The 14,695-nt window shown below is 39.1% G+C and overlaps 1 protein-coding gene and 1 long non-coding RNA gene across 2 annotated transcripts in view; one reads left to right on the forward strand and one right to left on the reverse strand.

The window, feature by feature from the left end:
• LOC126253219 (uncharacterized protein DDB_G0284459-like) overlaps window positions 1-14,695 on the forward strand; it is a 457,157-nt gene that overhangs the window by 369,979 nt on the left and 72,483 nt on the right. Inside the window, exon 13 of the mRNA XM_049954404.1 lies at window positions 3,002-3,062. Within this exon, the coding sequence (XP_049810361.1) occupies window positions 3,002-3,062 (61 nt within the window). The remainder of the gene's footprint in view (window positions 1-3,001; window positions 3,063-14,695) is intronic.
• Window positions 1-14,695, reverse strand: part of LOC126253221 (uncharacterized) — a 57,309-nt gene that overhangs the window by 10,315 nt on the left and 32,299 nt on the right. The gene's annotated exons all lie outside the window — the stretch shown is intronic.

Raw genomic sequence — 14,695 nt, forward strand, 5'->3', positions numbered from 1 at the left:
AGCATGCACAGTAGCTTGCAGATATATTGCAGATCCATGCAGCTCCGTGATAATACGCCTTTTCTTCTAACCTCAGTGCCGGTGGTAGCCATGCTGAAGTGTCATCTCCTTACCTCCTTGCATCATGCTCAAGATTACTGAGGCTGATATTCACAATTCAGTTTCCACACTCATTAGCAAGTCTTAAGACTGTTGTTGCACTCATTTTGATATTGTGCTAGTGCATACTGAGTTACCTGTTTTGTACTGATCACTTTCACAGTTCAGTTTCCTGGCTGATGCACCATATGTGGGGCAGCGGGTAAATAAATAATTGATATTCCCCATTTACAAGAGTGTGGAAACTATTTTTGTGGTCAGCCAGAAAGTGATGGAGAACATACTGACCATTTCCAGCCTGCAAGTCCACATTATTCTTTGTACTCACTGAAAGAAAATGTTCCTACCTGTTACTTATTCTTCGGGATCAGGATCTGTGACCATAAATAGAAGTTTTGAGTTATAACTTATCAATATGTTCTGTAAATGTTCACACACAAAATATAATAATATTCCTGATAATAATAATAATAATTAATAATAATAATAATAATAATAAATTGGAAAAAGAAAACACTTCATGGCAAGCACCCGTATCATCTAACACAGCCACACATCGATCAAGACGCATCCAACACATGGCTAAGAAATGGCAATATATACAGTGAGACAGAAGGATTCATGATTGCAATACAGGATCAAACAATAAACACCAGGTATTACAGCAAGCATATTATTAAAGATCCCAATACCACAACAGATAAATGCAGACTTTGTAAACAACAAATAGAAACAGTAGATCACATCACAAGCGGATGTACAATACTAGCAAATACAGAATACCCCAGAAGACATGACAATGTAGCAAAAATAATACATCAACAGCTTGCCTTACAACATAAACTTTTAAAACAACAAGTTCCTACATACAAGTATGCACCACAAAATGTACTGGAGAATGATTAATACAAATTATACTGGAACAGAACCATTATAACAGATAAAACAACGCCACATAACAAACCTGACATCATACTCACCAATAAAAAGAAGAAATTAACACAACTAATCGAAATATCCATACCCAATACAACAAATATACAAAAGAAAACAGGAGAAAAAATTGAAAAATACATCCAACTGGCTGAGGAAGTCAAGGACATGTGGCATCAGGATAAAGTTGACATCATACCAATTATACTATCAACTACAGGAGTCATACCACACAATATCCACCAGTACATCAATGCAATACAGCTACATCCAATCATATATATACAACTACAGAAATCCGTAATTATTGATACATGTTCAATTACCTGAAAGTTCCTAAATGCAATATAACACATACCGTACAGTTAATAGGAAGTGACGCTTGATCAAGGTCCGCGTCACTTTCCATTCTTAACCAGACTTAACGCCTGAGAAAGTAAAGAAATAATAATAATAATGTCCCTATTGGAAACATCACTATGAACAGTTCAGAGGTGACCTCTACAGAAAGTTCCAAGTACAATGGTCTATCATCTTCACTTCTAATAATCGAAGTTAATTGCTTGCCTTAAAAGTGGAAAATAATCTCACCACTTGCCATGCAGCACGCAGAAAGTTACTTCCATGAAATCTAAGTGATCCAGTATGGTGTACACTCCTCGCAAGTTCAGTTGCTATTTTTACCGAAAATGTGTTTTGTAGCTACATGGCTGTGACACCATCCAAGGCACAGTGCTTGTAGGCATTTGACTGATGTGGACAGATTGACATCTTGGTGCGAAGTGTCTCTTCTTACCATTTCACTGACGGTATTTGTATATTGGCACAGTGGACTTTGAACAGAACATCTGCCATCAACCACTCTAGGCACAGATAGCAGCATCTAAATGGCCCCTTTCTCGCACATTAATTAATTGATATCTCTGTTGTTTAACAATTTATAATCTTCGTAATTTTTATATAAATAAAGTTGAGTTTGCTTTAGTTACTGAAAAGTTTTCTCTCAGCTACATTTAAACTTCGCTGGCTAGAATTTTTAGAATGTGACTGACAGTAGAACATGATCTTAGAACTGCCTCTTTAAGTTTTCTAGTAATGATTGTTATTTATAATAAAGTCTTGAAACTTTGTATGGCTGTACTATTTCATCAATGTAATTGAGTACTGTAATTAGAAGTTCCTATAACAGATACAAGTGATACTTTATCTATTATGAATAAGGATGTTTTCGTTCCAAATTTTATTTTTAGTAAGTAACTTGAAAACTAATTGAGGTTGTTTAATGGAGTCACATAGTTAATATGAAACTTTATAGTATTTTAAGAAAAAGTAAGTGGTGCTAAATAATGAAGGTAGAAAGCTAAAAATTGTTCAGAATATGCAAATGTATGTCACAATCAAAAGTTACAAGTCTCAGCTTGATCAGGGCAATATTTTGGTCAAAATCAGCATTTTTACGATAAACTGAAGGTACTAAATATTAGACTCAGAAAGATGAAAATTCGTATGTAGTGTCAGTTTCATATAAACACATCGTTCACTCCTGTAATCCTCCTGGCCTCAAAATCCGCTAACCCACTGTCCCCACACCCTCTAACCAACAGTTTGCCTTTCCTCTGCCCTGTCATCAGCTCAAGTCCACACCTCCACATCATGGTCATTGTGCACTGCACCTCAACTGCTCCATTGTGTGTGTGTGTCATATGCCTAGCCCATGAACTTGCCGCCACTGACCCCCCCCCCCCCCCCCATTCCTACTACCCTGCACATTTGTTGCCTTCCTCCAAATTGCTAGCCAGAGTTCCCTGACTCCTCTAGTCTTGTCTATTTGTGTGTGTGTGTGTGTGTGCATAAGATGATATACTGTTAACAGTTATTCCTAAGTATAATATTATTGTTGCAGCATGGTCTTCTGTATGTGATATAAGACTTCCATTACTTTGTGAACTTAGTTGCATATCTTTTTCAGGAGTGAAATTATAAGCACTGTCAACATTGGTGCCATTGAAGCTAAAATCTGGGCAGAACAGGTAATGGAATAAATGAGACCTCCTTTTACTTATAAATATATTATAAGATTTTTAGTATCTGCCAGGTATCAATGAAGAAGCAATTGAAAGTGACCTGTGGTAGAATACAAGCTCCTTTTTTACAGAGCAGTACTTCCTAACTGCCCCTCAGTTGGGCTTTTGTAATAGGTTCTCCAATGAGAAAGTCATACAAGACCTCACAAATGAAGTCGTTTCAGAGCTAAAAAAGAAAAATTATCCCACTGGTATACTTTATGACTTTGCCAAAGCCTTCGAATGTGTGGACTGCAAAATTCTACTTGCAAACTAAAATGGTAAAGCATTCATACCTTTCCTCATGCACTGATGGCATTTTCATAACAGTAAGATAAAAGAAATGGAACTAACCCTGGAATGGGGGAATACTAATCAACAGTCCTAACTCAAGCTTCCCAGACACAGCTCAGATGAAAGCTGAACAAGCCTACAACTGGTTCAAAGAACACAATTTAAGTTTTAATCACATGAACATTGTGCTGTTTCAAACAAGTCAAAAAAGACCTACTAGCACCAGAAATAGATGTTAAATGTCATACATTAAATGAAACACTTTGTATAAAATTCCATGGGGTACAACTGGATAACAAGTTAAAATGGAATCAACATGTAGATAAAATAATCAAGGTGCTCAGTTGAGCATCCTTTGCTCTTAGATATATTTCTCACCGTGTTGACTCAACATAGAGAGTTGGCTTATTTTACAGATTTTCAGTCTCTGATTTATGGAAAAATCTTCTAAGCCACTGCACCTAAAATAAATGACGTATTTATTCAGCACAACGGAGCAATAAGAATACTGAGTGAAGTTCATAACCACACATCATGCAGAGGTTTCGTTAAGGACCTTGGAATTCTTACAGTACATTAAAATGCAGGACAACTTCTGTGAAGTTTGGAAGATAGGAGATGAGGTGCTGGGAGAAGTAAATCTGTGAGGACAGGTCATGAATTGTGCTCTGGTAGGTCAGTTGGTAGAGCAATTGCCAGCAGAAGGCAAAGGTTCTGGTTTCAAAGCCTGTTCTGGTGCACAGTTTTAATCTGCAAGGGAGTTTTTTTTAATAAAACAATAGTTTCAGGTGACCTACACAGCCACAATACAAAAGTAAACTTTATCTCCTCATGTAGCATTTAGAACACAGGTATGTACTTCAATACAGAGGTATTCAACAAGCTCCCATCTAACATAAAGCAAGAAATTGGGAATGATGATCAAGTCAAAAAACATGACCAGTTCAAGAGAAAATAAAGGAGTGTGTCTCATTAGCCACTTGTTCAAATTCTCTAATTATTTAGATCCAAGGACTGAAAACTCCCACTGGCTGTGTGGAACGTAGCAGTGTTCATTGTGAAGCTGCATGAAAAGTAGTAATGTATTTAAAAGGGCCTTCATTGTTACAAATGTAGATAGCTGTTTTTTTGGAAAAATATAACAATGTAATCAAATAAGTATTATGTGTTGCTTAAGGCTTTTCTGGTAGACTAGTTGTAGAAATAGTTCTGATTTGAGATGTATGAAGATATCACAGTATTTCACTGGTGCAACTAACTGACATCTTCAGGTGTGACAAACACATTGCTGAACCATGACTGAAGCTTCAGTTACAGTTCAGCAAATTGTGTGTCATGCCTGAAAATATCAATCAGCTGTGTCTCTGAAAGTTGTGGAGCTTTCACAATGACGTATGATGTCTTGCCTGAGAAATAGCAGATATTTAATACACCTGAGAAAGCTACTGATTATTTTTTAAGTGATGGATTTCTCTCTAATTTATCAGGTTACATTTAGCCAGTGTAATAACAAATAGTATTAAGAAATTAGTTATAGCTTGTTGTCTATGCATTGTACAGGTTAAATATTTATGATTTGCTTTTCTTTTGTTAATGTATATCTTGACTCATTCCACATCCCTGAAGGTTCTGTTTTAAGATGTGATTTGTGGAAGATGATGAATGAAAGAATCAATTGCATTTGTGTCAGTAATCCAGTCTGTGACATACTGGTAACACTAGTGTGTGTGTGTGTGTGTGTGTGTGTGTGCGCACAAACTGTGGGAGAACATTATCCAAAAAGCTTAGCAATAATTTCAATCTTGTTTGTGTGGCTCTTGTCTACACGACACCTTATTTTGTTTGTGTGGCACTCGATTACGTGACACCTTAACTCCTTCCATTGTTTGTATTCCACTCAGTAGGCTTCAGGGAATATTAACAATTAACAGTAAATAAATGTTAGGTTTGCAGAAATGGGGTGGGGACATTGTAGAGCAGGGCTGACCATAGTGCGTTAAACGGTTCATGAGATGGGTGTGCAGGCAGTGTGCAGGCCAAGGCTCAGCCTATCTTGGCTTTGCACTGTCCTTCTCAGAAGTACTCGGTACACCATGACATTTCATTTACTATCGTGGTGCGGCATGTTTTAGTCAGCACAACGCTGTTCAGTTCAGTAGAATCGTGGTGTCAGCACTGTTAATACTTCACTATTTGTTGGTCTGAAGTATGTTCACAAGTCCAGTGGCAGTTTGCATATAAAGAGGCAGTCTAGTACTCTATCATCACAAGCTCATAAAACTGAATGAGGATGACAGATGGGAGGGATGAGAATTCTCATTATATATTATGCAGTTCCATAATCAATGGCTACAGCAAATTTGTTATGAAGTGACAGAAAGAATTTCAAAATTTTGTAGACAATGAAAGAGCAAAAAATTACAGTGGTCAGTAGACCAGATTCATTGTTCTGTACATCGGGAAAGACTTTGTGCTGAATTTGCATGCATGGAGCACTTGAAAATATTGGTGGTTTCTTTCTGAAGTCACATGCATTATTCTTGTGTCATTTCCAATGGTTTTTGATGGAACTGAATGAGGTGCATGGAGACACAATGTGTATAATACCACAAAGTGTGTGGTTAAATCAAGAGGCAGGCCTGGAATGATTTTCTGATTTAAAAACTGCCATTGTAGAAATTATGAAGGAAAAAGGAGTGTAGGAACAAAAATCAAAACATCTGGAATGGATTGCAGATGTCACATTAGAAGTGGACTTGACTGCACACTGCCTACAGTAAGTCACTATAAGGTGAGAAACGCCTAATTTATTATATGATGGGGATGCATTTAAAAAGAAAATCACATTGTGGAAGGGACAAATTCTGACAAAAACACCATCCATTTCCCTGAGCCACTGTCGTTACAGGAAACATGAGATTTGAAGAATTCATTGTGGCCATAAAAGGATTACAAGGATAGTTTCTGTTAGTGGTACAATGTTAATGTTTTTTTAAGGTGGCAATACTGTTTCTCTATTTGTTTGTGTTAACTTCCATTTTTTAGACACTTCTGTTTTTTCTTTATTCTCTGTGTGCATTAATTGTCATCCACCATTGAGTGTAAGCTATAAGCTATTACATATGTAAATAAACTCTGTCCAAACAGACTTATTATCGAGCTGCATTTACTGTATCTGATTACAGGTTATGGACCCAGGTGTATAAGTCTGTTTTTCAGTGTAGTGGTGGAGGTTTTTGGTGGCATCATGAGTAACAGGAAATTAGATATTACCAGTGAAGTGTTGGCATGGCACTACAGAATAGTTTACACATCAGTGTTTGAAGTTGTCTGGAGGGGATCCCTAGGCAGTGCAGAAATTCCAAATGGAAGTGATATTCAGGGGAAAAGGCTTTTTAGAAATTGTCAATGGCATAGCTATTAAGCCTCTGAAGGAGAAAGAAGCTGAGGGAAAAATACGGCCGGAAAAGGATGCAAAAGCACAGAAAGATGCTATAACGTGGATGGAGGTAGCGCCACTTATACACCTACTTTTGTGTTTCATGTCAGCTGGCGTGTGGACAAAACTGAAGACTTTGTATGAGAAAGAGTCTGCAGTGAGCATTTAAATACTTCAGCAAAAGTTTTTCTCACTCCAATTTGGTGATGACTCAGTGGTTACAGTTACATTGAAAATAAAAGAAATCAACACTAAACTGAATCAAGCAGTTGAACCACTTTCAGAGAAAATGATAATAACCAAGTTGTTGATGTTATTTCCAGAGAGATATAAACATTTCCATTCAGCATGAGAATCTGTCCCCTTTGAGAAGCAAACAGTTAATGAGTTAACTTCAAGATTGCTTATTGACGAGGAGAGAAACAATCAGTCTGATCAGCTTGAGGTAGTTTTGGCCAGTGTAAGCAGGCAGCAAAAAATTACATGTCATGCTCACTGTAAGGAGGGCTATTTTGCAAAGGACTGTAAAATTAAAGTGGAGAGAGAAATGAGGAGCTACAATCACTGTAAGAAAAAAGGTCATTTGGAGTCAGATTGCAGGTTGCTGAAGTCCAAGAAAGGCAAAAAGCCTCAGTATGTAAATGCCTTCATATGTATGAGTCAAGCAGTTGACCTAGAAGATTATTGGTTCATGGATGCAAATGCTAGTGAACATATGTGCAGTGAAAGAGAATTGTTTAAGAAACTGGACAGTTTGTGAAGCTCAGTAAAAGTTATTGTGGGTGGTGGTTGTCTTCTTGATATGACTGAATGCAGTACTGTGGAACCATATGTAGGGAATTGGCTTAAATTGATCAAAACAGTTCTTCTTGGAGTGCTTTTTGTGATGGAATTGAAATTCAATATGTTTTTGGTGGGAACTGTGTTGAACAGTGTATGTGTTTACTGTCAGGCAAGAAACTGTGTGAATTCCTGAACTATAAAGTTGAAGTCTGTCCATTATCCAGATGTGTCAGTAAAATGTATTGTGTGTTGTTTTCCCTAAACAGTCATTATCAGAACTGTCAATGGTTACTTTGATGTGTGCAGATAAAATGTATTCTATTGGTCGACAGTAATGACACTAGCGGCTATTCATCAGTCGATATTGATAGTGGTCTGGTAAATTTGTCTAAACATATTGAAAACTTGAGTGTCTGGCATAGAAAATTGAGCCACCAGAGCATCACACATGTGAGAGAGCTCTTGTCACATAAAGAAGTGGACTTCATGCTCAACTTTGTCACTTGTGAAAAGCGTTTGACAGGTAAACAACACTGCCCGTCTTTCCGCGTCAGCTTGTTAAGAGCTGATGTCACACCTGAACTGGTTCAGGCAGATGTCTGCAGTCCTGTGGAGATGCATTTGCTTGGAGGAGTGATATATTTTTTGCTTTTGCAGGATGACTACTGAAGTTATCACAAAGTATCCTATATGAAACATAAGGATGAAGTTAAAGGTTTGATCAAGTATTTTATTGCAAAAGCTGAGAGAAAAATAGATCTGAAAATTAAAGTTCTATGAAGTGATAATGGACAGGAGTTGTGACTACTGACTTAGGTACATTTTTGAGTGAAAATGGCTTAACCCATCAAAGAAGGACCATGTACCCATTGCAACAAAATGGAAAAGCTGAAAAAAAGCATACCTTGTTGAAGCTGCTCTTTCAGTGATTTGAGGAATGCCCAAACATTTCTGGGCTGAAACAGTTAATATGGTGGCTTATGTACTAAATTGAACTGGTCCAATCCCGTCGGAGGCAAAACTTCTTTTCACGCCATTTATGGTAAAGAATAACCCTTAGAAGATTTGAAAATATGTGGTGTTCATGTGCCTGTCCTTGCATTCAGACAAAAGAGTTTGAAACTAGACCCCAGGAACAAGATAGGTTTGCTTATGGTCGTGAAGAGGTGAAGAATATTTATACCTTCCACAAAGAAAATTAGGGTGCACTGAGATATAGTTTTCTTGCTGCCAGCAGTATTTACAAGGGAGAAGGAAACTGATGTTCCTGTTATACAAACAGATACCATTTGTTGTGATGAAGAGAACATAGATAGAATTTCGGAATGAGAAGGGCATAAAGAAGAAATGAGGATTGAGACTGTGGAAGAAAATAGAAGTTAGCTTAGAGAAGAACAAGAAATCATTAAAAACAGAGAAGATTCTTATGAGGATGCAGTGGAAAATCTAGATGATAAGAATGAGAGAAGATACAATCTGAGACATGGTAGGAATATTCAATGCCTGAATTACTTAGAGGATTATGACTTTGGCCTGTTGACTGCAGTGAGTGATGATGACCCCATCACCTGCACTAAAATGATGTCTTGCAGTGATGCTGAAAACTGGAAGGGTGTCATAGCTGGAGAGCTGAAAGCCCTCTAAAAAAATAATAAATGGGACTGTGTATGTAAGCCAAATGATTGTAGTGTTATTGACACAAAGTGGGTGTTTAGACAAAAAGACATGAGAAAGCTAATGTTGTTTCTTGTAATGCTTGTCTTGTGGCTAAAGGTTTCCAACAAAGATTGACGTATAGAGAGATATACAGTTGAGTAGCAAAATTAACTTCAGTGAGACTTTTCATGACTTTTTGTATCGAGAATAACTGCCCCACCAATCAACTAGATACTTGTAGTTGGTTTCTCTGTCAAGAGATAGTTGGAGAATTTAACATTAAGTTACCTAGTGGTTGTTCCAGTAAAATGAATCATAAAGTTTGTAAACTTAGAATGGCTCTGTATTGTTTAAAGGACTCACATAAAAATTGGAATGTTAAATTCCAGAAAGTAATAACTGGCTTAGGATTTGTAAGATGTGATTTTAAGTGTTACTTGTATATAAAGACATAAAAGTAACAAGAAAACGAACTTATGTGTTTACATTCATGATCTGTTGACAACTTCAACTTCTCAGAGTGAAACTGACAATTTAAAGCTGTTATAAAATGATAACTTTAAAATGAACGAATCTGGTAGGACTAGGAACTTTTTAGGTATGAATATTGTTCAAAATTTAAGGGAGGTTACTATTATTATTTGTCAAAGTGCCTGTCTGAAAAAGTGCAAAAAGTTATAGATATGTTTGAATGGAATTCTGTTTCAACTCCCAAGGAGGAATCATTTGATCACAATGTGTTAAAAAGAGAACAATGTGAAAATGAAGCTATTGAGGAAAGCTGTACAAAGTTGATAGGTCATTGGTGTATGCTATGTTAGGTTCTAGACCAGATATTTGTGTAGCAGTAAGTATTCTAAGCAGCTTCCAATCATGTACAGGTCTGGATTTATGGAATGCTTTAAAACATGTATTGCATTATGTTAAGGGAACCCTAAAACTAACCTGTTATATGCAAGGGATAAGAATTGTACTCATACCGTAATTCGTTATGTTGACTCTGATTGGGATGGTGACAGAGTGTGTAGAAAGTCTACAGGTGGTTATTGCTATAGCAAAAACAAATGTGATTTATGGAATGTAGTACTTTATAGAGAAACACGGAAGTTGCAATGAAGTACAAGTTTGCACAGCACTGAACATATTGGCTGGACTACAGTAATAATGGTTACAGAATAGGTTGAGCACTCGTTTGTGGTTACTTAAATAATATTGTTTTTTTTTTTTGGCGGCTCACCAGAGCATGCCAGGGAGCTGACCCAGGTGGCCCCTGTAAGCAGGCCTATGAACTGTTTGGACGCACGATCTCTGATATCATGTGGGTCATGAGTGAAGGTACATCACTCTTCCCTTCCAGGGTTGGGAAAACCGCATAAATAAATTCACTAGGTACAGAAAATGCATGGTACAGAAAAAAAGCACTGGTACAGAAAATAAACACTGGTACCATAAAAAAGAGCACTGATCTCACAAAGCACTGATATTACAAGTCACAGAAAATACTAATGACTGCCCTGACATCCATTTCATTGCCCAATGATGGCGGCTGGTGCAGCATGCGATGGGCAGACAGCAGGGAATAGGGATGGAAGTGGTGATGAGGTGGTTTAGTGTGCCATCCTGCCTTCTTTTGAGAGGCTTTGGCGCAGGACCTGGGTCAGCATCTCCATACTGATGTCCATGTCAAGGTCAGCAGTTGGCATCAGAGGCACCAGTGGGAGTGTTGGAGACGATGGCTACACAGGACCCAGCAACAGAGGCGACGGTGTTGGTGGCAGTGGTGGCTGTGCTGGCTACATCCTCGGGTGCAGTGGGGACTGCACCAGCAACAGCACTCGAGGAATGGGGACAGAGGCAGGAACCCCAGGCAGCGATCTGCCAGGCAGCGACTTGTGCTGTGGCGCGAACTGGACTGTCTGCAATGCAGGAAAAGGCATCAGCAGTGGCGGGAACGGGGGAGGCAGTGGGCCCTCTGGAGCAGACCTTACCGTGCATGGCTGCAGCTGGTCAAAGTGACAGGACATCCTCCCATCAGGAATGTGCAGAGGCACCAGTCCCAGCAATGCTCGACAATGGCAGGAACCTTGAGCCTAGACTGGTGCACCTGGCCAGAACCATTGTGTCAGTGCCAGCAGATACAGTGTTGGATGCATCAGGTGAATTAGAGGGTCTGTGGTTGGTGTCTATGTAGCACCTGTGTTGCACTCTTGTCCGCCACTGAAGTGAAATGGTACAAATTCAAGAACTGGTCTAAAGCAGCTTCAGGGGACCTGCTGGATACATGCTTCCACATCAGAGTTTTAAACATTTGAACCATGTGCTTGGCCTCATCATTAGATTGAGTATGAAACGGGTTAGCTGTGAGATTGTGAACACTACTAGCCTGACAAAAGGATGCAAATTCTCAAGAAACAAACTGGGGGCCATTATTGATAACTGTGGTATATGGAAGTCACTCAACTGCAAAAATCTTAGACAGGGCGAAAATAATGGCCACCACAGATGTGGACAGACAATGCACCACATAGGGAAACTTGGTATAGGCATCCACTACAGTGTGCCAATATTGATTTAGGAAGGCCCAGTAAAATGGACATGTAGATGCTCTCATGGGTGCCGCGGCATTTGCCAGGTGGAAAAATACGCCCGCAGAGCCACCTCTTGCTGAACACAGTGAGTGCAAGCAGCTATTAGCTGCATAGTGTCCCCAGCTATGCCTGGCTGAAAAAAATTGAGGTTTTGCAACACTGCACTTGAGACTCACAGACTGCAAAGCAGAAAACAACAATCTAAGGTAGCTAAAGTAGTCTTTAGTGGAAGAACACAAAACGATGATATCACCAAGGTAACTGATGCAGCCGGGTACAGAGGCTGTCAGCTGTTCTAAAAAATGCTGAAAACTTGCAGGCACACTAGCAACACCAAAAGGCAAGTGTTGTTATTGGTATAGGCCAAACAGTGAATTGGCAACAAGAAGGCACTGGGAGCTGGAGGTATGTTTCCGCCAAATCAGTCTTGGAAAAGAAGTGGCTGCCTGCTAATTTTGCAAACAACTTGTCAGGGTGGTGCAAAATGTATGTATTTATCATGGACTGTGCATTAATTGTGACACCAAGTTGCTGCTAAGATGAAACTTAGCTGTCGGCTTGTTAATGATGACCAGTGGTGTACCGTATTCATTGGAAGAAATAGGCCAAATGACATCAAGCGACATCAAATGGTCTACTTCAGCCTGTCGCTCTTGAAAAAAATGAGGGTGTGTGGACTCTTTCATGGTAATGTGGGCCATGAAACGACTGAGCCCAGGGGAAAACAGAGACAAAAACTCAGAGAAGAAGGTCTCCAGTTGCTGATGTGGAACTTTATCTGAGACTAAATTTATCTCATTGGCAATGGGGAAACTGAAAGTGTTAAATATATCTAACTCGAACAAGTCTGTGGCATGGGAATGATCCACAACAAGAAAGGTGAAAGGGCAAACAGCAGATTTATAAGAGACAGGAGTGGAGAACTGACCTAGGATTGGAATCTGATCTTCATTGTAGCTAACCAACGTCCGTGAAAATTGTGTGAAGGCGAGGGGAGCTCAAGTCCATGTATGTTTGTATGTTTGTGCATTTACTAAAATCCCTGCAGCTCCTGTGTCCACTTGCATTTTTAGCAGTTTATTAAATACACACAAACCAATAAACAATTTGTTTGGTGAAACAGTCATGGTAGAGGTACAGTTAATGTCTATTGGTCTACTGTGTCTACCACATCTGAAGAGGAGTTACACTCTGATACAATGCAGCCTTTCTTTCGACACTTGTTGAAAACCACTCAATGCTTAGGGCAAGCAGCATGCTCATGTTGGATGAAGCAAAATGGGTAAGACAGAAGAGGGGGCATATAGCTGCTGCTGTGACATGTCCTACTGCTGCTGTGGCCATAATCAGTGCTGCCACATGCGACACTGAGTCAAAGGTTGTACTGTTTGCAATGGCTTCCCCATCATCCTGAACACTTGCAGTGTGCATAGCAGGCATTGACTGAGCAACTTCAGACACCTCCTCTCACACAACAGTCTGATCACCTGCAGCCTGTGACATTCCAAAGAACTGTGCTATATTGAGTGCGTCTGTAAGCATCGGATTCTCATATTGAAGTGCTTTTTTGCGGACTTCCCTATCTGGGGCCAGATGAATAACCACGTCATGCACCAAGTGATCAGCGTAGGATTCATGATGGATACTAGTGTCAAGTTTATGACAATGGCTCAACCCATGTAATTCTGCAGCCCAGGCTCTACAAGATTGGTTTGGACATTTCTGACAATGATAAAATTCTACACACATTGCAATGACATGTGGTCTGTGACAGTAATAGGTTGAGAGAAGTTTGCAAATTTCATCAAATGATAAGATGGCTGGTTCTTGTGAATGCAAGAGTTGGCACAAGAGCTGATAAATGCATGGCAAAAGCCAAGAAAGAAAGAAAGGCCTACACAGATTTGCATCATCCACTTGAAAAACCTGGCATTGTTGGTGTAACCATGTCTTGTAGGAGTCGCACTCTTCAGGCAATTCATCATATGCCAGAAAGTTCAATAGTTGCTCTGATGGGAGAGTAACCTGCATAACCTGCCATGAACATGCAGCGGCCACTTGATTTAGAGTGGCAGCGAGAGCTTGCTGTTGTTCTGTGAAAGCTTGCTTCTGGGCAGTGAGATGTTGGAGTATTTCTTCCATAGAGACATTCGTTGGGTGACTTGACACTGACACTAACACATGGAGAAAATGTAATCCTCACTGTTGCCAAGTTTTCTGCAGCAAGAACAAATGCAATTTATGCAATGTAGTACTTCATAGAGAAACACGTAAGATACAATGAAGTACAGGTTGTGCATAACACTGAACACATTGAATGGACAACAGTAATACAGGCTACAGAATAGGCCAAGCATTCGTTTGTGATTGTGTAAATAATATTGTTTCTTCAGTGGCTCGCCAGAGTTTGCCAGGGGACCAACCCTGGTGGCCTCTATATGTGGGTAAGTGGGACTGTGGACTGTATGGCTGCGTGATCTCTAAAATCATGCACTTTTTGAGTGGAGGTAGCTCAGAGTTTCAAGTTTCAGGTTATAGTATATCATGGCATTGGCTCAGTAATTTTTCTAACAGTTAAAGAGCTTTTGTACTTTATGAAGATGTCAGTAACGAGCTTTAGCAAAAACCCACAGTTTGATCATGAACTTAAGCATATAGATGTCAAAATTTGTGAGGGAGAAAGTTTTTGTTAAGAAAGTTCTGTTAAAGCACATTAGCACAAATGAACAACAAGTGGGTATTCTGACAAAGCCCTAAGTAAAATAAAATTTGAAAAATTTAGAGCCTTACTAGGTCTTGCTTAAAGCTTGTAATTTAGTTTTTGTAACACCATCAATTAA

Source organism: Schistocerca nitens, chromosome 4, assembly GCF_023898315.1.
Source record: "Schistocerca nitens isolate TAMUIC-IGC-003100 chromosome 4, iqSchNite1.1, whole genome shotgun sequence".
Classification (NCBI taxonomy): domain Eukaryota; kingdom Metazoa; phylum Arthropoda; class Insecta; order Orthoptera; family Acrididae; genus Schistocerca; species Schistocerca nitens.